At 56.0% G+C, this 25,263-nt stretch overlaps 5 protein-coding genes across 5 annotated transcripts; 2 read left to right on the top strand and 3 right to left on the bottom strand.

Moving 5' to 3' along the window:
- Positions 1–2,038, bottom strand: ENH_00062470 (transcription factor S-II central domain-containing protein, putative; the record flags this gene model as incomplete). The annotated part of the gene is made up of 2 exons (XM_013582042.1): positions 1–1,417; positions 1,506–2,038. Coding segments are annotated over 2 exons (1,950 nt in total), but the record flags the coding sequence as incomplete, so codon positions are not given.
- Positions 2,039–5,258: 3,220 nt separating this feature from the next.
- ENH_00062460 (hypothetical protein, conserved) lies at positions 5,259–8,293 on the bottom strand (the record flags this gene model as incomplete). The annotated part of the gene is made up of 6 exons (XM_013582041.1): positions 5,259–6,084; positions 6,249–6,419; positions 6,655–6,777; positions 7,124–7,182; positions 7,429–8,018; positions 8,191–8,293. 6 exons carry the CDS (start codon positions 8,291–8,293, stop codon positions 5,259–5,261), a joined length of 1,872 nt encoding a protein of 623 aa, XP_013437495.1.
- A 1,007-nt stretch (positions 8,294–9,300) lies between these two features.
- On the top strand, positions 9,301–13,359 carry ENH_00062450 (ubiquitin protein, putative; the record flags this gene model as incomplete). Its single annotated transcript, XM_013582040.1, has 10 exons — positions 9,301–9,712; positions 10,014–10,108; positions 10,519–10,603; positions 10,862–11,005; positions 11,281–11,453; positions 11,819–12,014; positions 12,244–12,431; positions 12,613–12,782; positions 12,956–13,119; positions 13,313–13,359. 10 exons carry the CDS (start codon positions 9,301–9,303, stop codon positions 13,357–13,359), a joined length of 1,674 nt encoding a protein of 557 aa, XP_013437494.1.
- An 885-nt stretch (positions 13,360–14,244) lies between these two features.
- ENH_00062440 (SWIB/MDM2 domain-containing protein, putative) lies at positions 14,245–15,479 on the bottom strand (the record flags this gene model as incomplete). Its single annotated transcript, XM_013582039.1, has 2 exons — positions 14,245–14,499; positions 14,769–15,479. 2 exons carry the CDS (start codon positions 15,477–15,479, stop codon positions 14,245–14,247), a joined length of 966 nt encoding a protein of 321 aa, XP_013437493.1.
- A 3,474-nt stretch (positions 15,480–18,953) lies between these two features.
- Positions 18,954–23,817, top strand: ENH_00062430 (hypothetical protein, conserved; the record flags this gene model as incomplete). Its single annotated transcript, XM_013582038.1, has 13 exons — positions 18,954–19,045; positions 19,143–19,408; positions 19,550–19,761; positions 20,058–20,319; positions 20,552–21,096; positions 21,222–21,866; positions 22,109–22,185; positions 22,288–22,420; positions 22,469–22,602; positions 22,777–22,963; positions 23,116–23,209; positions 23,331–23,401; positions 23,587–23,817. 13 exons carry the CDS (start codon positions 18,954–18,956, stop codon positions 23,815–23,817), a joined length of 2,949 nt encoding a protein of 982 aa, XP_013437492.1.
- Between the last annotated feature and the right edge of the window lie 1,446 nt (positions 23,818–25,263).

Here is a 25,263-nt window from a genome sequence, read left to right as displayed (position 1 = left end):
AGCAGCAGCAGCAGCAGTGTTGGCCGCGCGTTGCGTTGGTGGAGGCGCGGCGTTGCTGCTGCGTCTGGGCGGCTTGTCCGTGTGCGCCTCGTCGGCGCTGCTGCTGCTGCTGGTGGTGCTGCTGCTGCTGTCCGCGCCGCTGCCGCTGGAGTCGGCGCCGGAGGGCTGGCTGCTGCTGTCGCTGTCGCTTCTGCTGCTGCTGCTGCTGCTGGGGCTGCGGCTGCTGCTGCTGGCGGCGGGTGCGCGGCGGAGGGGCGGGCGGTCGCGGGGGCGCTTGCGGGGGGGCGGGCTGCGGCGCTGCTGCTGCTGCTGCTGCTGCTGCAGCAGCAACTCGTCGCCGACAGCCTCGAGGCCCTTGTGCGTCTTCTTCAGCAGCAAATCGGGCCCCACAGTTTCCGTCAGCAGCACGGCCCGCCGGAAGTGCCGCTCCCGCTCCGCTCGCCGCTGCTGCTGCACTGCAGCAGGAGCCAACGTGTCTGCATCTGCTGCCAGCAAAGAAGACAAACTCATTTCGCCCAGCAGCACTTTGCGCCGCAGCTCTTTGCTGTTGGCTCTGCGCAGGTTGGCCAGCAGCTCGTAGAGCCGCTGCTGCCGCAGCCGCGGGGCCCACGACCCGCAGCAGCCCCAGAACGCTGCATGCACTGCAGCAGCAAACGCAGCAGCAGACGCGTACTTCACCTGCTCCCTCCCGCCTCCCCCCGCCCCCTGCTGCTGCTGCTGCTGCTGCTGCTGCTGCTGCTGCTCGGGGTCGCCCGCCCCCGCGGCCGCTGCGCTGCGCGCGCCCTGCTGCGCAGGCGAGCTCGCGCCCTCGGAGGTCCCGCCGGCCGACCCGCTGCTGCTGCTGCTGCTGCTGCTGCTGCTGCTGCTGCTGCTGCTGCTGCTGCCCGTGGGCGTGCTCGGCGAGGGGCTCGTCGCGCCCGCAGCAGCAGCAGCGCCGCGGGAGGCGTCCGCTGCTGCGTCCGCCTCCTGCTGCTGCTGCTGCTGCTGCTGCTGCAGCGGCTGCAGCTCACTCAGCCCCAAGTAATAAATCTCCTCCAGCTTCTTCAGCCGCCGCGAGGCCCCCTGCTGCCAGTCCCGCTGCCGCACGAGCGTCCCCAGCAGCGGCGGCGGGCTTTGCTGCTGCTGCTGCTGCTGCTGCTGCTGCAAGTGCTGCCGCTTGCGGTGGCTCCCCGCAGCTGCAGCAGCGCGCGGCGCCCCCCCGCTCCGCTTCACTGCTGCTGCTGCTGCTGCTGCTGCTGCTTTTGCTGCGTCGTCTCGGGGAGACAGCGGCGTCCGTTTGACGGCAGCGCTGCCGGGCTGCTTCGCCTTCGCCGCTTTGATGATGCTGCTGCTGCTGCTGCTGCTGCTGCTGCTGCTGCTGCGTGCTGCTGCTGCTGCTGCTGCTGGGGGGGAAGGGGAAGGCCGTGCGGGCGAGCCACTGCGGCAGCGTGTCCATCTGCACTTTTCCTTTTATGGAAGCTACTGGATTGACATCAAAGAAGTTGAGAGCTGGCAGCACTTCGAACTGGCTGTACACCTCAAGAGGCAAGTCGGGGCAGCACTCCTCCTGCAGGTCCAGCGGGTCCCAGGCCCAGCGACACACGATCTTCCCTGCTGCTGCTGCTGCTGCTGCTGCTGCTGCTGCTGCTGCGGGGCCCGCAGCAGCAGCAGGAGGCACGTAGGCTATTATCTGCGCTATCCAGTCTTTGCTGCTTTGACTCTTCAAACGGACCCACTCATTTTCTCTGTAGGCTTCGCCCAGAAAGTAAAAGAGGGGGGGGGAGTGGGGGTCCACGGGGCGGGGCAGCGCTGCTGCTGCTGCTGCCCACTCCTCCTCCTGCTGCTGCTGCAGCAGCAGCTGCTGCTGCTGGCTCGGCGACACGGACGCGCTCCCGCTGCTGCTGTTCCCGCAGCCCGCGCTGCTGCTGCTGCTGCTGCACAGCCACGCAGCAGCTTCCCCTGCAGGCCCCCCCGCAGCCACGCCCCCACCTGCCTGCGGCGACGGGGGCCCCAAATAGGGGGCCCCCTCAGCTCGAGGAAAGTCCCGCTGCTGCTGCATCTCTTGTCAGGTCGCAGCTCTCATCACCACCCAGCAGCAGCAGCAGCAGCAGCAGCACGGGCGGCGGAAGCGGCAGCGGAAGCGGCAGCAAGTTCAGCATGCGCATGCATCCCTGCGGGGCTCCTCTGAACTGTCTTTGTCTCTAGAAAAAGTGGAAGGCTCATCTAAAACTGTAAAGCGGAGCCCCTGCAGCAGCGGCCACGCCGCTGCAGCCAGCTGCGCTTGTGGCTGCTGCGGCTGCTGCGGTGCTGCGCCTGCTGCAGCAACAGCAGCAGCAACAACAGCACGCTCTTCTAAATGAAAAAACTGAGCAAACAATTCAAAACAGATTAATTCAAAACCCCCGCAGACTCCGCCAGCCAAGAAACCATCAGCGCCGTCAGCTGCATGCACAGTCATGTGGGGCTGGCCCAGCCGGGGTCCCAGCTACTCACCTGAGAGCAGAAAGAGAAAGTTGAAATAAAAGGCAAATTGAACAGTTACAAAAGATTCATTAAATACTTTAATTTTAATTTCGAAACCAGCGTGCAAAGCGCTACACAGCTCCCTTTCAAGTGCTGCTGGCAGTTTTGTTGCAGGGGTTACAGGCCCTGCAGCACCAGGTCCATTCGTACAAGGAGCAGCAGCAGCAGCAGCAGCAGCAGCAGCAGCTCAGTGCGCGAGAGGCGCTTCAAATATAAAACCCTTAAATTATTTACAACACAATTTGCTGCAATTGAGAGCTTCTTAGGGTGACAGGCTGCACCCCTCTTGCCCGCTGGCCTCCACACACAGCAGCCACACAGCAGGTGTAGTCTGTCCCGGAAGCTCTTATAGTTGGAATTTGGGGCCTTTAGAGGTCCCTAGAAGTAGCAAATGATATATTTGACAACAAATGCCTCAAATATATTCCTAGAGTTGCTCCAGGGGCCCCACAGAGTCCTCCGGAATCTACCACGGGGCGAATGTGGGGCACCCGAGAAGCAGCAAGACAGTGCAGCAGCAAAACCTGAAGCAGCACAAAGCCCTAGGCACTACGCACTAGCTAGCAGAGGCCAGCAGCAGCGCAGCAGCAGCCCAGCAGGTGCTGCGAATTCGCGAATTGTCTTTAAGGGGGCCCAGTTTAATTAAGACTAGTTTCTCTTAAGCAGTGTGCGGCTGTCTCGCAGCAGCGGCAGCAGCAGCGGCAGCAGCAGCAGCAGCAGCAGCAGCAGCTGGAAGTTAGCTGCCAAAGGCTCTGCAGCACTTGGGCCAAAATCGCTGCGCCCCACGGGCTTGCCCCCACAGGCAGTAGGGGCCCTTCAGATTTGTTGGTTTTTTAGCCAGAGTCAGGCTTGTGGGACTCGTTTGCTAGCTAGCTGTTTGAGGCTTGTTGGCTAGCTAGCTAGCTGCTTGAGGCTTGTTGGCTAGCTAGCTGCTTATGGTTTGTTGGCTAGCTAGCTGTTTGAGTTTTGTTGGCTAGCTAGCTGTTTGAGTCTTGTTGGCTAGCTAGCTGTTTGAGTTTTGCTGGATAGCTAGCTGCTTGAGGTTTGGTTTGTTGGCTAGCTAGCTGGCTACTTGAGGCTAGTTGGCTAGCTAGCAGCTTGAGGCTTGTTCGCTAGCCATGCCTGTTTCAGGGGTGCTGCCTAGCTAGCTACCTGGATCCTTTTGGCTGCCTGGCTAGCCAGCTACTCGCAGCTCTTTGGCTAGCTGGCTGTGTGAGGCCCGTTGGCTAGCTGCAGTTTGAGGCTGGCTAGCTAGCGGGCAGCTTGAGCCTTGGCTAGCTGGCAGGTTGAGCTTTGGCTAGCTGGCGGTTCTTCTGTTTTTGTTTCTTGACTTCCTGTGAGGGGCAGCTAGCTGCATGCGCTTTTGGGGCTTTCCACTTATTTGCTTCTTTTTTATTTCTCTGCTGCTCATTTGTTCCGCAGCAGCCCTGCGCTGCCATTCCTTCTGCCTTAAGTTACCTGCAGCTTGCCTCCAGCCGCTGCTGCTGCAGCAGCTGCAGCAGCAGCTGCTGCTGCTGCTGCAGCTGCTGCCACAGCTGAGCATGCGGTGGAGGCAGCAAGTGCTGCCTGCTTTACTCTGTGGGGTTTTTGAGCCAGCCTCGTTGCAGTGTCTGTACACCTGAACTGTAGACCCTTGGGATCGTGCGTTCCCAGTCGGCTTCACGTTGCGCTGCTGCTGCAGCTTCGCGCTGCTGCTGCAGCTTCGCGCTGCTGCTGCTTCTGTCTAGCATTCTTCAGCCCTTGGCTTTCCTGCTGCAGCTCTCTTTCTTTTTGCTGCTGAGCTCTGCGGGCCTTTCTTTGTCTCTGCCTCAAAAGAGCTATTTGTAAACTTCCTTGCTGCTTCTGTCTTCTGTTTGTTTCTGGGTTAGCTCTGGGGGCCACTCGGCCAGCAGCAGCGCTGCAGCAGCACTGCAGCAGCGCTGCAGCAGCACTGCAGCAGCGCTGCAGCAGCAATGACTGGCCTTTGCTTTATCCTGGGTTTGGCTTAAAGCCTTCCAGGTTTCTGTTGGTCTCGCTAAAGACCTTTTGCTGCTAAAGTTTTTTTTCCTTTCGCCCCAGCCTCGCTGCTGCTCCCTCAGCTAGCCTTTGTGTCTGTAGCAGCTAGCTGCTTCGCAGCAGCTAGCTGCTCCACAGCAGCTAGCGGCTTCACAGCAGCTAGCTGCTTCGCAGCAGCTAGCTGCTCCACAGCAGCTAGCCGCTTCACAGGAGCTAGCTGCTTCACAGGAGCTAGCTGTTTCGCAGCAGCTAGCTGCTCCACAGCAGCTAGCCGCTTCACAGGAGCTAGCTGCTTCACAGTAGCTAGCTGCTTCACAGGCAGCTAGCTGCTTCGCAGCAGCTAGCTGCATCGCAGCAGCTAGCTGCCTCGCAGCAGCAAGCTGCCCCGCAGCAGCTAGCTGCCTCGCAGCAGCAAGCTGCCCCGCAGCAGCTAGCTGCCTCGCAGCAGCTAGCTGCTCCACAGCAGCTAGCTAACCTGCTGGCCTGCTGCTGCGGGATTTTCGAGCTTTTTGCTTTTCTGTCTTCGCTAATTCCTATTGGCTAGCTGCGCCCTAAAGCGGCAGCTAGCTGGGGGGCCTTATTCGAGTTGTTTGCTTCAGTGCAGCAGCAGCAAAACTCCGAGAGAGCAAAACTAAGAAGACCAAAGTGCTGTTTTCAAACTACTGCGTTTTTTAAAAAGATTTCCAATTAATTTCCTTCTACAAAACAGCCTGCTGGGCAGCAGTCTGCAGCGCCAGGTGTACGTACAGCTCTTTGGCCCGCTACTCGCGGAAGTCCGGGTCTTGCTGCTGCTGCTGCTGCTGCTGCTGCTGCTGCTGCGAGTGAGGCGCAGCAGCTTGGCTCTGCGAGCTGGCAGCAAATGCTGCAGCAGTTTCCTCCGCGTGCCGAATCACCTCCAGCGCATGCGTCACTGCTGCTTCTTCCGCGCGCAGCCAAACATGAGCCACAAAAACCTCAACAGCAGCAGCAGCAGCAGCTGCTGCAGCAGGGCTTCCCTCTGGGTCGGACAATATTTCGACTTCCTCCGACTCGTCGTCCCCCAGCACCACCTCCGCCGGCTCCGCTGCTGCTGCTGCTGCTGCTGCTGCTGCTGCTGCTGTCGAAGTGGTGGAAGCTCCGGCAGGCGAGGACGTGCCCGAGGTGCTGCGCTGACGCTTCCGCCGAGGGGCAGCAACCTCCTCCCCAACCACCAAGACATCATCTCCATCCTGCTGCTGCTGCTGCTGCTGCCGCTGCTTCTGCTGCTGCTGCTGCCGGCCCGGCTGAGGGCTATTGCTTCGGCGGCTCGCTGCGCTCGCCTCCAGGGCGGGGCTGAGGGCCCCCGACCTAACCTCAAATACTTTCAAAGAGTCCTCTGACCCTTCATCCGCTCCCTGCTGCTGCTGCTGCTGCTGCTGCTGCTGCTGCTCGTTCTGCTGCTGGCCCTGCTGCCTGGAGAGGCCACTCTGTGCTGCGTTCGCCTCCCCAGCCTTCTCAGCCCCGTTTGTTGCAGTCTTTGCTGCTGCTGCTGCTGCCGTTGCTGCTTTCTTGAGCTTGCTGGAGATGCGCAGCCTGTTCATTTCCTGCAGAAAGTCCTCCAGCTGTTCTCTGAGCAAGAGCAGCAGCAGCAGCAGCAAAGCAGCTGCTGCAGTCCGCTGCTTCTCTTGGGCGCTGCAAAAGCAGCCAGAGCCGCGCCAGCTCACGTAGCTGGGCCAGAACACGGAAGCAAAACAGCAGCAGCAGCAGCAGCAACAGCAGCAGCAGCAACTGACCTAGTAGCTCTGAGGGCAATGAAAACAATATCTTTGGAGGGGTCTCTGAGCTGCAGCAGCAGGCCAGCAGCAAGAAGCCTCCGCTTTGTCCACTGCCAGTGCTGCAGCAGCCGCTTGCCCATGTCGAAGCGGGACATGAATTCTTCTTGGGGCATCAGGACGCAGTCGTACCTGAGCAGCAGCAGCAGCAGCAGCAGCAGCAGCAGCAAAGAATGCCACAGCAGCAGCCGGTCTTAGCGTTGCCACAGCAGCTAGCTCCTTTACAGTCATCTTCGCCGCAGCCTCGCAGCTTCAAGCAGCAGAGTTCAGCAGAACCCTGAAGCAGCACACGCCGCCTCTAGCTGCCGATGCAGCAGCAGCAACAGCAACAGCAGCAGCAGCAGCAGCAGCAGCAGCAGCAGCAGACCCGATGAGCCGGCTCAGCTGCCACTCCGCCAAAGTCTCCAACAGCCTTCTGCTCATTCCAAACTTCACTTCCGGAGTCAAACAGCGGCGGACCAGCGCAGCACTGAAAGGCACTGGCGACCACCTGCAGCAAACACGCAGACGCAAAGGCCACCTGCTGCTGCTGCTGCTGCAGCTGCTGCTGCTGCTGCTGCTGCTTTGGGGTGACACCGCCAGCTCCGCAAGGCGACGAGCAGCCCGCAAGGCCTCGTCTCTGGCCAAGATCAAACTTTCCCGCAGAGACCCGAGCCGCCTCACAGACTCATTGTATCTGCAGCAGCAGCAGCAGCAGCAGCAGCAGCAGCAGCAGCAGTGGGCACTGTGCAGCGGCAAATGCAACGCCAGCGGCCCTCCAGCATTCTTGAGTGCTGCTGCAGAAGAGAAAACTGAATCAGCAGCAGCAGCAGCAGCAGCAGCAGCGGAGGAAGCACCTGTCCCTCAAGACGTCCATCTTCTTCCGAAGGTCTCCCCCAAGATCCGACAGGGAACTCTAAAGCAGCAGCAGCAGCAGCAGCAGCAGCAGCAGCAGCAGCAACAATAGCGGCCGAAGCACAGAGTAAAACCCCTCGTCGCTCGAGTCTAATTTGCTGCAGCACTTTGCTGCCGCTGTTTTCTGCAGCTGCAGCTTTAGAGTGAGTCAGCATAGCGTCTAAAGGCAGCAGCAGCAGCAGCAGCAGCAGCAGCGACAGCAGCAGCAGCAGCTGCTGCTGCTGCTCCCTCCTTGCTGTTGTCTCACCCAAGGCTCCCAGGTGCTCTCGTCGTCAGCATAGTCGAGCCATAAGACAAAAAACTTCTCCTGAAGGCGCATACACACGCTCAACTGCTGCTGCTGCAGCTGCTGCTGCTGTTGCTGCTGCTGCTGCTGCTGCTGCTGTGGGTTGCAGTGCGAGCAGCAACAAACCCAACCGAGGGAAACACCCCAGCAGCCCGTGCGGGCGGCCCTATGGCAGCTGGTCACGCATTGTACAGGACTTGTTGCTGTTGCTGCTTCTGCTGCTGCCGCTGCTGCTGCTGCTGCTGCTCTGCTGCTGCTGCTGCTCTGCTGCTGCGTGTGCTGCTCGCGCACCACCTTGTTGTCGATTCGGTAGCCCCGAATGTCTCGCACTTGGTAAGTTGTGTCTTTGCTGCTGCGGGCTTTAGCCCCAGACTTGTTTGCCTGCTTCTTGCTGGAGGGCATGGCTGCTTGTGCAGCTGCTGCTGCCCTTGCTGCGGCCGCTGCTGCAGTTGCTGCTGCTGTCCTTGCTGATTTTGTTGCTGCACCTGGTGCTGCTGCAGTTGGTTCTTTTGCCGTTGCTGCTGCTGCTGCAGCTGCTGCAGCTGTTGCTCCTGCGGCGGTTGTCCACTGCCGCAAGTGCCCTCCGAGGCTCCCCAGATTACAGTGTGGGGTGCTGTTGCTGCAGCAGCTGCTGCTGCTAACGACTTTGTTGCTGTGGCTCCAGATTGGCTGGTATCAGGAGATCTGGGGCTTCATCGGCTGTGCAGCAGCAGCAGCACCGACCAGCAATGGCTGGTGTCTTTGTTGCTGATGCGGCTGCTGCTGCTGCTCCTGCTGCTGTTTCTGCTTTCGCGCTTAGCACTTGTAAAGCTTTTTGGTCCCTCATCTGCTGCTCTTAGCAGCAACAGGCAAAAAGTGCTAACGCGGGGCCGCCTCACCCCCCTCAGCTGCTGCTGCTGCACTCCGCAGCAGCAGGAGTAGCAGCAACTCAAGTGTATGTCCACCTTTTGGCTTGAGTGACTCACTCTAGAGGAAGCAACTAAAAGAGAATGTGGGGAACGATCCCAACTCCGAGTCGCAGCCCCACGAAACACAACACCACCGAAGACGACCGCTGCAGCAACAGCTGCTGCTGCTGCTGCGCTGCTGCTGCTGCGCTGCCGCACGTCACTGGAGCAGTATCAAGGAAGCAGCAGTAGTGTCCGCCTCCTAACACATCCCTTCACTCGGATTACTTTTTCATATTACTTTTTTGCGGCTTTGCGACGCTTAGGGTCTTTAAAGTGCGCACAGACTGCAGCTGCTGCTGCTGCCGCTGCAGTGACCATACGCTGGCCGTACTAGTTGCAGCAGCAGCAGCGACAGCAGCAACAGCGCTCTGCCGTTCAGCAGGAAGCGAAGCTGCTGCTGCGCTGCGTTCCCTCCAGAGGCAATTCAATAAAAAAGGTCTTCAGGGATTTCGGTGAAGAGCCCAAGCATATGCGTTGTTGCTGCAGCAACTCTTGCTGTAGTGACAGCAGCAGCAACAGCAGCAGCCGCTTCTACTGGAACAGCAGCACGGGGAGCTGGGGTGTCTGAGCCGCCGCATGCCTCAGGGCTGCACTCTCCCCTTTGTCTGGCCTTCTGTTTTGCGAGGCAGCAACAAGCTGCCACAGCAGCAGCAGCACGCGTGCCAGCAGCAACAGCCGTGGCAGCAGCAGGAGAAGGTTCCCGTGGCATCATTTGAACTCTCGCGAGGTCCGTTTCGCAGCTGCAGCGGCGCAGCAATTGTTGCTGGAGTCTGGACAGCCTTTCTGCAGCAGCAGCGGCATTGCTGCGGGAGCAGCAGCAGCAGCAGCAGCTGCAGCGCAGCAGCAAACTTGAACCATCGTCGCCCGAAGAATACAAGGGAAGATGGAAGACTTGGCACAGAATCTGTCTAAAGAGGAGCAGCAGACAGCACAGCAGCAGCAGCCAGTGCAGCAGCAGCCACAAAGAGAAGACGCGCTCCGGCAGCAGGCAGGCGGCGAGCAGCGACCACAGAAGGAGCAGCAGCAGCTGCAGCAGCAGCAGCAGCAGCAGCTGACAGCAGCAGACCTTTCCTCTGTCTCACAGGCACTCGAGACGGCGGGATCGTGCACAAACAGCAGCCACAGCAGCAGCAGCAACAGCAGCAGCAGCAATGCCAACAGCAGCAGCAGCAACAACACCAGCAGCAAGGGCGCTGAGGAGCAGCAAGATGAGGAGGATGAAGAGGAGGACACTTCTTTTACGTTGACTGTACAGACGCTTGAGAGGAGGCAGCTGAGGGTTACTGCATTTCCAGGTGCTGCTGCTGCTGCTGCTGCTGCTGCTCCTGCCGCTGCTTCCGTTGGCGGCGCTGCTGCTTCTTCTGCTGCGCTTGCTGCTGCTGCTGCTGCAGCTGCGTCGGCTGCTGCTGCCGTGGCACTGCTGCTGCCTCTGTCGCTGCTGTGCCTCAAACGGCTGCTGCTGCGCTGCTGCGCTGCTGCATGCGCTTTTGCTGCTGAAGCTAGAAGGAATAAGGCGAAAGGTGCACCTTTGGCCCTCCGTCTTTGCTGCATCTGCTTCTGCTGCTGCTGCTGCTGCTGCTGCTGCTGCTGCTCCAGACTGGACTGCACTGCAGCTAAAGGAAGCCCTAGCGCCGCAAGTGCGCTACCCGCCAGGGGAGCAGCGGCTTGTCGTTAGAGGTCATGTGCTGAGGGTGAGGCTGCTGCTTGCTGCTGCTGCTGCTGCTTGCTGCTGCTGCTGCTGCTGCTGTTGCTGCTGTTGCTGTTGCTGTCGGGCGGGGTATGGTGGACTGGGGAGAACTGGGGGGGCTGCTCCCGCGAGGGACGCGCCAGCTGCTGCTGCTGCAGTGCTGCAGCAGAGCAGTTCCTCTTTCAAGCTGCTGCAGCAACCGGAGTTGTAGCAGCAATTGCTGCTGCTGCTGCTGCATGCGTGGAGCAGAAGCAACGGCAGCAGCACGATTGGCAGCAGCCCTCAGCAGCAATTCGACGCTGCAGCGGCTTCGGCAGCAAGGGCAGCGGCCGCCACTGCAGCTGCGGCAACAAATGCAACGCAAACCTGCTGCTGCTGCTGCTGCTTCTGCTGCTGCTGCTGCTGCTGCTGCAGGATGAGGAAACACTGGAGTCCTTGGGGCTGCACAGCGAAGGGCCTGTTGTTCATCTTGTGCGGAATCCGCAGCGGCCAAGAAATGGTTCGTCAGTTTATTTGCATTAAAAGTTTTTGCTGCTTCTCAGAATGCCTGTCTTTGCTTCTCCCTCTTTGCAGCAGCAGCAGCAGCAGTTGCAGCAGCAGGTGTGTAGCAGCAGTGGTAGTGGCAGTTGCAGCAGCAGCAGTAGTAGTAGCAGCAGCAATAGTAGCAGTAGCAGCGGCAGCAGAGACGGCGGCAGCAGCAGCAGCAGCAGCAGCAGAGGGCTTTGGAAGGTGCTGCTTGTTGGCTGCTGTGCTGCAGCGGGTATCCCCGGGGGCGCAACAGCAGCAGCAGCAGCAGCAGCACTTTCGCCGCAGGAACTGATGATGGAGCAGCTAGCCAGATCTCCCCACATGCAGCAGCTGCTGGGCAACAGCGACTTGATGCAGGGGCTGCTGCAGTCGAGTCCGCTGCTGCAGGCGCTGCGGGAGCAAAACCCTGAAATCAACAGTTTGCTGTCAGACCCTCAGGCGAGCCCTAAACCCTAAACCCTCAGCAGCAAACCCTAAACCCTCAGCAGCAAACCCTAACCCTGCAGAAGCAACCTGCGCCGGGGCGCTGCAGCAACGCCCAAACCCCAGAGCAAGCAGCAACCCCAGGAGAGGCTCGGGGTTGGAGCGAGGCAGCAGGAATGGCGCGCTCTAGGGTTTAGGGTTTAGGGTTTAGGGTTTAGGGTTTAGGGTTTGGGGTTCGGGTGCTGCAGCTCTTTCGCTTGGGTATGGACGCCATGAGGAATCCTTCTTTGTTGAGAGAGATGATCCGAAACACTGACAGGGCTCTGGCAAACATCGAAGCCGTGCCGGGGGTAGCTCTTTTTGCTGCTGCTGCTGCTGCTGCTGCTGCTGCTGGCTTCGTGCGCAGCTTTGAGTGTGCTCAAAGCTGTGCGGGGGGCAGCTCTTGCTGCTGCTGCTGCTGGCTTTGCGTGCAGCTTTGAGCGTGCTCGAAGCTGTGAAGGGGGTAGCTCTTGCTGCTGCTGCTTTTGCTGCTGCAGTCTGCTGCGATTGCTGCTGCTGGCTTTGGGCAGCTTTGCGTGTGCTCGAAGCCGTGGGGTAGCTCCTGCTGCGACTTGTGCTGCTGCTGCTGCTGCTGCTGCTGGCTTTTGCTTATTTGAGTGCCGTGCGGCTAGAGTTACGGGGGCACCGATCGCGTTCGGGCAGCAGCACTTGCTGCTAGGGACAACTGCTGCTGCTGCTGCTGCTGCTGTGACTGCTGCTGCAGGGGTTCAACGCACTCACTCGCGTCTACCGCGGAGTCCAGGAGCCCATGCACGAAGCAGCAATGCAAATTGCTGCAGGGCTGCAGGGGGAGGGGGGGAGGGATGGGGCTCTTGGGCAGGCAGCAGGTGCTGCTGGGGATGCAGCAGCAGAACGCACTGACACGGGGCCCTCGAAGGAGGCCTTGCCGAATCCCTGGGGTTAGCTGCGGCTGCTGCTGCTGCTGAATCCCTGCGGCTGCTGCTGCTGAACTCGAGCTGCTGCTGCTGCCGAAGCCGTACGGCTGCTGCTGCTGCTCGGGCTGAACTCATGCGGCTGCTGCTGCTGAACATGTGCAGCTCCTGGTGCGGCTGCTGTTGCCGCAGCGCCTGCTGCAGGGGAGGCCCTGAGATGAGGTTGCTGCTGCTGTATCTGGTGGTTTTGCCGCAGCACCGAGACGGCCCCAGCCACGTCAGCAGGTTCACCCGCAGCAGGCTGCACCTCAAGGCCAGCAGCAGCAGCAGCAGCAGCAGCAGCGGCCGCTGCAGCGACAGCAGGACACAACCGGGTTCCTTGAGGAGGCGCGGCGACAGCTCCTGCAGCAGCAGCAGGCAGCGAGCGCGATGCCTTCACAGCAGGTGAGGCGCTCGAAGCTATGATTGCTGCTGCTGCAGCCGCAGCAGCAGCTTGTGTTGCTGCAGCAGAGGAAGGACCCTTCGCTTTTCCTTTTGATACTGCTCGTATTATTGCTGCTAAAGAGTTTCTGCTGCTGCTGCTGATTGGGTCGCGGTGCGTGTTGACTACTCGGCTGTGTGACAGGCCCAGGCGCCCAGTGTCCCAAGTGTACAGGCATCTAATGCTGCTGCTGCTGCTGCTGCAGCAGCTGCTGCTGCTGCCACTATGTCTCGTGCAGCACCAGGAGTTTCCGGGACGCCGGCTCCGCTATGGGGCTTCGGTGGACCCAGCGGGATGGTTCAAGACTTTGAGAGGTAGATGCTGCTGCTGCTGCACCTACCTTCGTTGCAGCTGATCTGTTCTGCCCATGCTGCAGCTGCTCATCTGTTCCCGCTCATGCTGCAGCTGCTGATATGTTTGTGTTTTTGCTGCTGCTGCTGTGGCTATTGTGACTTGTGAACTCGGTGTGTTGCCGCTGCTGCTGCAGGCTTAGTGTGGCGAGCCCCACAGCAACCGCGGCAGCAGCTGGAGCTGTGCAGCAGCAGCAGGGTCAGCAGCAGCAGCAGCAGTACGCACACCAGCTCGCGTCGCTGAATGCCATGGGCTTCTCGAATCAGGCGGAGTGTTTGTGGGCACTGCAGCAGACCGGAGGTGAGCTGCGGCCACCCTAGGCGCCCGCTGCTGCAGTTGCTGCAGCTACTGCTGCTGCCGTTGCGGATATTGCTACTGCAGCTGTTGCTGCTGCACTGACGCACGAAAGAGGCACTGCTTCCTGCTTGGGTTGTCTCGTGTCTGTTTCTTTTCACTTCTGCTGCTGTTGCTGCTGCTGCTGGCATTTGTGCAGGTAATATAAACAGAGCAATTGACTTGCTGCTAGCTCGTCACCAGTGAGGCCATCGTGATTCAGCAGCAACGGCAGCAGCAGCTGCAAGGTCTGCGGCTGCGTTGGCTGCGTCTGTTGCGGCTACTGCAGCGGGTTCGCTGCAGCTCAGTATGCATTGACAAGGGGGCCCTCTTGCTTGCTGAGGCCCTCAGCGGGCCCCCCCGCCTTTCTCGGGGCCACGGTGCTGTGCAGCCTAGCTGCTGCAGCAGCAGCCGGCTGCTGCAGCACAGCTACAGCTACTTTATTGTCTGCAGCACGAATATGGCCAGCAGCAGCAACGGCGGCGACTCAGCTGTCTTTGCCGCACGAACGGGGTCGCTCCTGCTGCTGCAGCAGCGATTCCGTCCCCGGCTTTCTGCTGCTGCATGCAGCAGCAGAAGGACGAGTGCCGCTGCACGCAGCAGCACCCGCAGCTACTCGCGGTGCAAGTCTTCATTGTTCAAAGCATCTGCTGCTGCAGCAGCAGCTCTTGCGGCCACAGCTGCTGCAGCTTCTGTGGCTCGAAATTTTTCCTCTGAGGGAGGCGTTTGCATTGTGGGGTGTACGTACACTTCATTTATTGTCCGGACCTTAACTGCAAGAGAGTGGAGCTGTTGGCTTTGGCACTGTTTAGGTTTGCATAGCAGCAGCAGCAGCAGCAGCACTTAGCAGCAGCAACAAAGAAAGGTAGCACAGCAGCAGCCTTGCAGGGGGTTTGTGGCCTGGGTGATCAAAAACTCGTGGGGCTGAAACACGTTCTGCTGCTGCTGGTTGCTGCTGCGCCTTGCTGCTGCTGTTGTTTGCTGGCACTGTTTGCTGCTGCTCTTTGCTGCTGCAGTTTGCTACTAGGGCTGCCATAAACTAGAGAGGAAGAAAGGGCCCACTAGGCCTGACGGACACATAGGGGCTTCCGTCTATTGCAAACGGGACGCGGAGCAGCAGCGGCTGCCACTGCAGTTGGTGCTGCAGCTGCTGCTGCGGATGCTGCTGCAGTCGTTACTGCAGCTGCTGCCGCCGCGGCAGCTGCAGTCGCTACTGCAGCTGCTGCAGCTGCTGCCGTCGCTGCTGCAGCTGCTGCTGCAGCTGCCACTGCAGCAGGTGCTGCAGTCGGTGCGCGGCTGGTGCAGCAGCTGCTGCTGCTGCTGCTTGCGATGTGGTGGCAAGGCTTGCTGCAGCAAACAAGAGATCCCTAAGCGATAGTGGCTGGGCTTTACACCTGCTGCAGCAGCTGCAGCAGCTGCAGCAGCAGCTGTTAAGTGAAAGGAATCCTTTGGGTCCTTGGCTATCTGCACTGTTGGCCCCGGACGACCTCTCGCTGCAGTGCGCTGCTGCTGCAGCTGTGTGCTGCTGCTGGAAGAGGAAGCAACAGTAGCTGCTGCTGCTGCTGTTGCTGCACTGTGCGCGTGTTCCTGCATGGGTGAAAAGCAGACTAGAAGACGTTATCTCCGCTCATTTCCTGCGGGTGCAGGTGCTGCTGCTGCTGTTTCTGCTGCTGCTGCTGCTGCTGCTGCTGCTGCTGCTGCTTGTCGGCGCTGGGCGTGTTGTGTATGTGTTTGCTGAGCACTTTGTTGAGGTCGAACATGGAGAGCTCGCTCTTCTGCAGCAGCGGCAGCAGCCGCTCGTCAGCCACAACTATTCGTTTGTTTTCTTTTTTTTGAAGTCCTTTTTCTTTTATATAAGACCAAATGAACTTTGTCACTTCCACCCGAGACGCCTGCGGCCGCCCCATGAACTCCGCAAGAGGCGCCCCCAAGTCGCATAGCTTGTGCAGCCCCGTGGTCTTGCGCGGGGGCTTGGGCGCGTTGCTGTGGTTGCCGATCACCACAGTGGCCTCATTGCTGCTGCTGCTGCTGCTGCTGCTGCTGCTGCTGCTGTTGGTCGGGGGCGACGCGGCGGCGTTGAGGGGCTCCTCCACGAAGCCGTGGGGCCCCAGGGGCCCCACAGAGAAGAAACGTTTCACGGAGCATAATGGGGGGCCCCTGGCCACGCACGCAGGGAAGCCTCGCGCAGCAGCAGCCGCTGACGCTGTTGCTGCCGACGCTGCTGCTGCTGCTGCTGCTGCGAAGGGCCCTGACTGGGTGCGCAGCTGCAGGCAATCGCGTGCGTGGTGAGCCCAGAGGCCCAGGACACGGCCTGAGGGGATATGCATGGTGAGCAGCTGAAACGAAGAGCAGCGGCAGCGCCCTTGCCCGTCAGCCTGGCTGCAGTCTATGGTGGGGGTTGCCTGGAGATGACTCTCTAAAATGCTTTCTGAGAGAAAGAGATAACTCACAAAGACACACAGAAACTCGACGCAAAGGCCCCTACGCACAGCTTCCAAGTCCGCAACTCGTGATGGACTGTTGCTGTTGCTGCTGCATACGTGGCTTCTGTCCGCGCCGCCGTTCAACTTTTCGTCCCTAATCCGTCCAATTTAGACAATAAGCACTTGACTGAAAAAGTGATGTGCAAGAACTGGCAAGAAGCAGCCAGTCGGGGCCCCTGGCGCCTGGTCAGGCTTCGCTGGTGCTGCTGCTGTTGCTGCTTCTTCTGTTGCCGCTGCCGACAGCATGCTTTGTGGACTGCGGATTACCGATAGTATTGTTCTCCTTATTTTTGTCTTCGCATTAAAAAATTAAATTTCTATGAAATAGCAAAAACTGCTGCAGCTGGCCGTTGCCCGTGGGTGCTGTAACAGTTGCAGCGAAGACAGCACACAGTGGTGATTACTTGAAGGGGGCTCAACTTGTGGCTGAAGCTCGCAACTTTCACATTAAATAGACTGCGTACCTCGCAATTTTTAATCTTAGAATCAATGCAAAATCAAATCCAAACTAAGCCCAAGGTAGCGGTGACTGTTGAGGTGGCGAATCAACTGCGCCGGTCATGTAAGGTCTTGTGCTTCTCTAGAAGTTAATATGCAGTGCTCCTCTTTTGGTTCGTTGGTTATGTATCCCTCAGTCAAGGGAGTTGTATTTGCGCAAACCCCTGTGATCTTAATGATTCGCACATGCTCCAATACCTATTTACACGCTGCAAATATCTGCACATATACGACTACGCGAGCTTACTTGTATGTATGCTTTTTATGAAATAGTTGAAAGCATTTCTGATGGGCTTGGCTGGATTTACGATCAAATGGAGTGGGCTTGGCGGGAATTACCATCAAATCGAGGGCGAACAGGCACTCGCATGGGCCAGCTCAGTCGACAGAGGAATACCCACAGTGACAAACTAATTCTGTGGAAGGTAAAGAAAGAAACCTGGTTGGTAGACAAACAAATGGACGACAAACAGGCAAACGAAGAAAACAGTACAAATTCTGAGGCCCCACGGTGGCCTGGAGCTGTAGCTGCAGTCAAACGCTTACTGAGAAGCAGCATACACACTCTATTCTTGAATGCTTTTTGCGCTTTTAGTGGTATGTAGGGGTACTGGAAGCGCCTGCAACCCCTTTTCAAAGAATCAGCATCCCATGCGCTCGGTAAAAGATGCCAATTGTGCGTCTATATGAGACTGCGTGGCCAGGCCTCACCCCAGGTACTGAATTGTTTTGCACCTTTCAAGCCTGAATGGGTTGGTGATTGGTTATATTTATAATCACTGCGTTTACTGGTTGCTGCTGGGTCCGAGAACTCTAGCCAGGGTTTTAACTCAACCGCTAAAAAAGAACTTTTCGTGCTACGCGGCACGATGGCAAAGAACACCTGAACGCCTTGTCTGCATCCTGCACAATAAGTGGACTCCACTCCAGCGAACTCCCTAGACAGGAACGTAAAGCTGCATCTTTTCCAATGCCAAACTGCCAATGATTGCAACGGAGTGCTGCAAAGGGAGGTCTCACTGCGCACATCTTGGGCACGCAAATTGTGAAGCCATCAAGGCCGTTGGCAGTGCCATTCTCATGCTGCAGTGTGCTGCCGTTAAGAGTAGGCTGGTATAGGCTGCTGTGGTGTGGAAGCTGTTTGCAAGGAAAGTTCGCAAAACGTGGCAAAGCCCGATCAGCTTTAGCCTGCAACATCTAACAGCGATCTTTAAGGAACTGGTGCACGTTGAATCTGGATACACTTCTTGCAAAGTCCGCTCTTTCTTGATTCTTTATAGGAACTCTTTTACCCTGAGGTTTTTGCTGAAACATCGACGAAGAGGGGCTCTAGCCCACACTACTAGGTGAGGGGGCCTACTGCATCAAGAAGCATTCAGTACGTTCCATTTACTAAAAAGCCTACAACGTGGTGTACGTTTCATTCGTTTGTCGTCGCCTTTGAAAGGTAGCGAGAACAAAGCAAGGAGCTGGTGAAGTTCCGGGATACACAGCTGGCTCAAGCTGCTGCTGAGGCTGTAACGACATCAGGCTACAAAAGAAAGGAGCGCGGCTGAAAGGGTACGTCGAGGACTGTTGCGCACGCGAAGAAAGCTCGGAGCTTCCCAGAGGAAGTTGAATGTGTCGGAGGAGTTAATGGTCAGATAACAAGAAGTACAAAACCGGGATCCTAGTAGTTTAGAGTAAAGACTGTGAAGCCTCTTACGGCTCGAAGGGAGAAAAGATGTGAAAGCTAAGTTGAATGCAGGAGGAAAAAGGTTGAATAAACGGGCTTACAGAATCATTTCAGATAGCAAAAGAATCGGTTAGAAGCGGAAAGCTGGCGATTCAGGCTTTTCAGCGATGTGAGAAGAAGCTGAGTCGCGTTTAGGACACCTGGGGGCTAAATGTGAAAGAAGGCACTGTCAATCGTATGGAGCGGCAAGTGCAAATCAAGGCGCGTATAGAAGAGCTCATCAACAATAGCCCCTGGAGATGAATATATCGGCACCGACGCCGCAATCACCACTCAACAGGGTTCAGCGTCCTGTAGGGCAAGTAGAGAATGCAACCCCAGGACCCATGGGCAATGATTTCAAGAGATTCGGAGGGTTACATGTATGATTGTACACCAGTGCTAGGTCAGAAGGAATAAACTAAACTTCCGCGCTTAAACATCCGATACTTTCCACGAGCCGGGGGAAAGCGGGGGCCTAAAGCGCCGCAAAGAATGTGCAGCATGTACGGAGAAGTCATATTGCGCAATTGCCACAATAGTTAGAGCAACTTAGAGACGAGGCGTTGCTCTTTGGGGAGTCTTGTTTGTAGCTAGTGTTTACAAGGCCCAGACACTGGCGCTCCATGAGGCTGCGTGTGCGCCGGAGGATGTGGAAGAGTCACTTCTATGCATCTTCAGAGTTCCTGGTTCTTTGAACAACTGCATTTCGGCATCTTATATGCAGTTCCACTGATGTTAGCTGTGTGTTATTGGTTTGCATGCAAGTCGGAGTCGGTTCTGGGCCGATAGATCGGCTGCAACCAGCTGACCAGACATCGTGCATGCGTTCTGCCGAGGAGTGCTTTTTTCGTGACCGCACAGCAAATAACGAATATTGAAGGCTTTAAATTCTTCTAGGTAAAACCAGAGAGGGAACGTGAAGCTCTTTGTCGACTGTTGAGCACGGCACCTCCGGGTGACCTGGAGCTGCCGAGTACTTTTGATGGCGGCTCATGCTGTTGCTTTCTCTGAGAAAGCATGCTAATGGCTGGTATAGCTTGGTAATGCTGTGTCGATCTCCATGCAATGCTGACGCCCTTGTGTCATGAGAACCTACGCCGAAAATGTGGTTTTGGGGGGGAGCTTCGAGCGCTTTACCGCCGAAGGACTTGACGGATATTTCTACACAAGACTTTTACTCCGCAGATCGGCTGTTGTAAGAAGGACCTACAAGCATGGCATAGTACATCCGCGGCTAAGGAGGGAAGAACCCCACGCTCTCGTCGCTGCCACTGTGTTTGCGGATTGCGCAGGAATCTGCTGGATTCACTGCCGTCGCTTGACTCCATCGATGAAAGAAACCGGGATACCACTATCGAGACTCTGCGTCAGGTGGCGGAGGTGCTCGTGTGGGGAGAACAACACAATCGGGGGTACTTCGACATCTTCTGCGAGCAGAATGTCTTATCATATTTTGTTGGCTTGGCCGAGCAACAGACGGTACCCAGTGCCGTCAAGGTGCAGCTCCTTCAGAGTCTAAGCATCATCGTGCAAAGCATTAACAAGGAAACGGCAGTTTGTAAGTTTTGAAAGCACTTCTACTATTGAGTACAAGAATCGGGCTTCCAGTTTTAGACAGGGCCAGAAACGCATGGAGGCGGCTCCTAAGTAATGCATTTCTTGAAGGGCGAAACATTATTTTTGTTGTGTACGCCTTTAGATTACATGTTCAGCAACAACTACATTAATTCTCTGCTGAGCACGAGATTCGACTTCGACGATGAAGAAGTCGTGAGTTGGTACGTGTCGTTCATCAAAAGCCTTTCGCTCCTCGTCAATCCCGCTACAATCAAGCTCTTCTTGAATGAGAGGGCAAAACACTTCCCCATCTACAGTGAATCGGTCAAGTTCTTCTTAGCAAAGGATTCTATGGTTCGGACGCATTGTCGAAATGTCACCCTGAGCCTTTTCAGAGGTACTAGATTGCACTCCTGGTTTAGGGTTTATGGTTTAGGGTTCAGAGTTTATGGTTTAGGGCGTAGAGCTCAGGGCTTAGGCTCACTGTGTTTTCTTATGTGATGTACAGTGAAATGGAATTTACACGTTGACATGCGCTGCAGCTGCTGCAGACTGCGCAAACTAGGACTAGGATTTAGCGCTAGGTTTTATTGACTTTTCTGCGAACCCTTGTTCTTTTTTCGGTTGAGGTTGTCTTTTGCGCAGTGCAGGACCCTGGGTTGCGCGCGTTTGTTGCTGAACGGCCTATTTTTTTTTCACACGTTGCCTGCTACTTGCGAGAGCTGTTGGATGATCAGTGTTCGCGCCTTGCAGCCAACCGTGGTCCCTCTTTAGATCGCAGCACCCAAGATGGAGCGCTAGAAGTGGAAGAGATGCTTTTTTATGTTCAAGATATTTTCAGCCTTGGCGCTGAGGAGTTTTCAAATCTCCTTGCAGAGCGCCTGCTTGTGCACTGCTACCTTCCACTGATAGGTCAGAAACCATGAAGCAAGAAACTCAAAGAAAGTGCCTCGTGTGAAACGTGGCCCATATATACGGGCTTCAGTCTCAATTGTGACTGCTGCTTCGATCTATTGGGTTTACTTGCGGGGCAGGCAGTTTTCGACATTTCGCTGTTGCCACTGCTGGCTACTATTTTGTCTTACGTTTTCGGCATCTCGAAAACTTACTGCGACAGTTGACTAATACTTTCTTTTCCTCGCAGGTATGCTAAGGTCGCATGATGACGCCGAAAATGAAGGGAAGAAGTGGAGTCTCGATGAAGCAGGGACAGGCGCAAGTGAAACGCCTGATGAAGGCGTAGAATTTTCTGGCAGCAGTGACGAACCTTCGCGTATTGGTTCCCCAGTGCAAACAACCGATGACGACAGTTCAGTGCATTGCGACAAACGCCTGGAGCAGGGGTGGATGTGGGGATGGACCACTCCCGATAATTTAAAGGACACAGGTAATCTCAGTGGCTCACCGTACCATTCGGGAGCCAAAGGGCAGAATTCTTCACCCAGGCGAACCGTCGATATCAGTAAATCGTGGAGGGCTCGGGCGGCAGAGGCAATGTCTAGAAGGTTAGGGGAAACAACACTGCAAGGCAAAGTGGATAGCATGCCAGCTATGACAGACGGAAGCAGTAGAGCAACTCCCTCTCAAGCTGTCGGCGAGGAGTCACATCTGCTGAATCTGTCAGGGAGCAACGCTAACCGTAACTTGGTGCAGCGCCTCATTTTGTTCTTTCTGATCCAGACATTCAATGTGCGCCTTATGGGGAGCAGTGTTTGTCAGTACACCAAGGACGCTTGTGTCAGCAGCTTTGCAGCAGGTTTGTCCAAACTTCTTTCAGTGGTTTGCTTTGCTACTTTCCGTTGCGAATTATGCAGTGCATTCAGAGTGAAAAGCTGCTTCGCCCACTTGTAGCCTGCCTGCTCCTTCGATGGGTGCCAAAGCCGCTGTACGTCCTGCTAATGGCCAAGGCACCACCTACTTCGGAGGCCTACAACAATTTGCGAAATCCCACTCAGTGTGCTGGTCACATTGATTGTTTCCTCCCAACTCAAGAACAGTCCATTAGCGATGATGCTAAAGGAGAAAGGTCTAAGATTGAAGTGCAGGGTGAGGACACAAACCTATTTACTTCAAGCAGCCAGGCAACCAGCGAGGCATCCTCACCAGCCTCGCGTGACAGCGGTGTGGAGTTGTGTACGCTTTCGCTTGGAGATCGGCTTAAACTTCTGAAGAGCTCAATGCACGCTTTGGATGAGCTTGACCGGACTGAAGGATTAAGCAACGAGGAAGAATTGTGTCATCAGAACGAGGATCGCCAACATTGTGGTGTCAGCCACGTTGTGGAATCTGTCAGTACGGCGAAGGATGAACCCCGCAGCAGGTGGTGTTCCAATCTTATTCAACAGCATTTGCTGACACTGCTCGACGGTTGCGAGTTCGCAAAGAAGCAGTGCGATGTTTGCTTTCTAGTGCTTGGTATTTTACTGCAATGCATTACGCGCAGTCCATGTACTACAGCGGTACGTTGAGTGGAGAATTCGCTTTTACAGCTTCAGCCACTCCGAGCTAGTTCAGAGCTAGTGATAAAACACGACAGCTGCAAGCATAAGACCTAGCTGAACGGTAGTGGGCAGCTTTGATCAGAACACATGAGCCGTATTTACTGATGACCGTCCCCGTTTCTGACGGTGGTGGTGGCGTATCTTCGGACGTTGGTGACCTACTTACAGAGTAACTGTTGGTCGTTTATGCGGTCCTTCAGGGGATACTCATGCATGCATCCATGATACCAAGGATGGGGGCTAACGAGCTATCGCGCACACAGAAGTCGCGTACGCGGTGAGGCATCCATGTAAAACGTAGTCGTGGTGGCGACAACGACGCTTGACGGCAGGGCAAGTATTTTTCGTAGGGTTTCGTGGGTCCTCTGCGATCGCGCAGGTCGAATAGTGAACCAGAACCATCAACGCCTGATCTTCTCTTGAAAGAGAATGATAATAACCACCAAAATCAACCATTGACAAGTCCTACCTCGCTTGATAATAGTAACCTTCAAAGTAAGGATGCCCTTCGGGTCTCGACCAGCGCTCCAGTCACGTCGTCGATGTGTCTCCACCCACAGGACGAGGAGAAAGGTTCGCATGGGGAAAGTGAACGCATAGATGTCGGCAAAATGAGCTGGCATTTCACGGCACAGATGCTTGATGCCATTCATGCTCATCTAGCAAACCCCCTATTGCGCCCAATCACACTCAGGTGCGCCGACAAGCCTTCAAATAATCCGCCCTACGGAACTTAGAGAAGCCCTACGCCTGGTGAACTGCCATTTCCAATGGCAGTGCTAGCAGACGCGGATGGCACGTCCTGCTATTTTAATGCGCTAGCTGATGTCCGTGCACGAGTGCTTTGCGGCAATGATCTGGTCTTCAGAGTTGTTCTTTCAGTACTTACCACTCTTATAACAGAGCACATTCTGAAGGTTCAGAACGTGGAGTACAAAACCAGGTGCTTGGAGATGCTCGTCGACCGAGCGCTGAAGTTGAGGCATGCAGCAGCCGTGGCTACAAAACTCTGTCTCTCTGCTCTGTCGGACGGTCACACGATCGACGTTTTCTGGGTGCTTTCCTTTCACTCCTCTGCTCCCCTCTGCATACGACGGCATAGTAGGGGCACCGCTTGAACGGCTTGCATGCAGTAAACGCTTCACAAGCTAATTCTGTCTTGTTTTCTGGGAGATAGCAAGTATGACAGTACGCGCGCCTTTTTCAGGACGAATGGGAGGTACATCGGGTGGGGTTCCTGACGGACTCTTTTTTCTCACGCGACTTCCGTATTCTTATGTCTCCCCAAAGTTCACAAGCAGGTGCGGGCAGTGGTGCCATGTACACTGTGCTGCACACACTCACTAGGTAGAGTACAGCGAGCATCCTGTATTGGACTGCAGCAGGCATGGCTAGTGCTTTTAATGTATGTGGCTGATACAGGGACTAATACATTCCCTCCCTATCTGCTAGTGGCTATGACAGATCAAGAGATTGAACGGCGGTCTATTCAGGTAATTACGTGGTGGTGGTCTGAGTAGTTTCTTCTGCATGGAAGCCAGAAAGCGCTTGTGCTTTATATTCCGTGGCCGCCGAGGCATGTGTCTATCATTCACGAGCGTATTTGTGGTTTCGGCGAAGACCTACGAACCAGTGCAAAATGAAGCAGTGAATGCTTCAGATTTGGCTTCCAATGCAGGTCTTCCTCGTTTTGAGACGCCTGCATCGAGACCTATCTACGATTTTGAATTCTATCAGGACAAGGCCCCATGATGCCGATGCCGTGGCGTGTGAAGCTTCGTCGATTCTCTATGGCATGTCTTCTGAGCCAAACCCTTTTGAAAGTGAAGATAACGGAGACCAGGTTCTTCAGGTTGAGGACTCCAAGATGTTGACACCGATGTCTACATCTAGTCAGTTTTCACAGTAACGATGACTAAGGTCATTTGCATTATTCAGTCTGGCCAACCTTCTTTCTGGTTGGGCTTTTCACGCTATATGATTGCGAAATTGAAATGTTGCATTATCGTTTTCAATTGATTTCTCGGTGGCTCAGAACTGTCGTTGGAGGGACGTAATATTATTCGGTGTACCGTGGAAACATCTTCTGGACCAGTAAGTTCCATGCCACCATAGTGTAGCCTGGATTGCACGCCTGCGGTGGTCACTCTTTAAGCAGTTGCAGAGCTCGTGTCCTGGTAGCAAGAGGAGTTTTAGGTGCCCCGACTTGACGTGATGCAGGCTACCCGCTATTGTGTGCAAGATGATAAGCGACTTCTCCTCGTTTCACCTTCTTGCAGCCTTCCTGGAATTGCAGATATCAGGTACGGCACTGAATTTCTTGAACGATCGTCTATTTACTTGCTTTTCTGGGGACTTAACCGTAGCTTGGCCTGTGCGCTGTGCCATTGCGCTGAAAGCTTTGCCATGGTGCGCGCAGGACATCTCACCCCCTGAGGAATGTTGAATGTCACGTCAAGACGAACAATGCACGCTGCATGCACCTCCTGGTTCTGGATGTTTCGCCACCTGCAGACGGTCCTTCACAACTACCTTCCAGTGACTTACCAGACAACCAGCGTGCTATGCGGTATCGTACTTCCTGCTACATGCACTTGTGCTGTTGTGCTTAGTGGGCCTGTCGTCTCCTGTACGTTCCTTTCAGGCGCGAACTCTTGCCAGTACCCGTGGAATAGTAGAGTCATGGAAACATGTTTTTCTCCGTGGTAGCATGAGCGTCGCGTTCTTTCTTTTTCTGATAATTTGTGCAGTATCAGCTTGACCGCTCCCCCTATGAAAGAAGGGGTTCGTAACGAACGTCTGGCACTTTGGGAGATTCGCCTGCTTTTTCCGGATGCCTTGAGATGCAGTACCGCTCTAGTAAGTTCTGCGGCCTGTTTGAATAGTTAAATGAGCGGCTAGATACCAATTATGCATTTCCAGGCCGTTTTGGGCACCCTATATTTTCAAGACCCTATATTTTCAAGTGTGCACACGGTGCTACGCATGTACCTCTTCAGCATATCTTGCAGCAAGCAAGGGGAGTAGTACGCCGAAACCTAGCGGCTCGAATCGAGAATTTGCTTGAAGAGGTTTAGGTAAGACGCCAAAGCCACTGAAATCCCAGTTACTTTCAGAGCACATCTCGCTAGACCTCGAGAACGGTGGGGTCTTCACACTGCAGCATCGGCAGCTGTGCTTCTTCACTTCTCGCATATCCATCTATTACCATGTTGTCTTCTGTGTGAAAATGCAGAGCCGTGACTGCGAAAAATTTCCAGCTTGGCTCACTGCTTGTGCACTTGGAAATGCCAATCTGTGCTTTTGCTGCGCCGAACACATACTCTGGAAAGTGCCGGTTCAGCGCTTGCTTCTC

Source organism: Eimeria necatrix, genomic scaffold (assembly GCF_000499385.1).
Source record: "Eimeria necatrix Houghton genomic scaffold, Enh_scaff54, whole genome shotgun sequence".
Taxonomy (NCBI): Eukaryota; Apicomplexa; class Conoidasida; order Eucoccidiorida; family Eimeriidae; genus Eimeria; species Eimeria necatrix.
The sequence above is the reverse complement of the archived record's forward strand: the minus strand, read 5'-3'. Positions and strand labels throughout refer to the sequence as shown.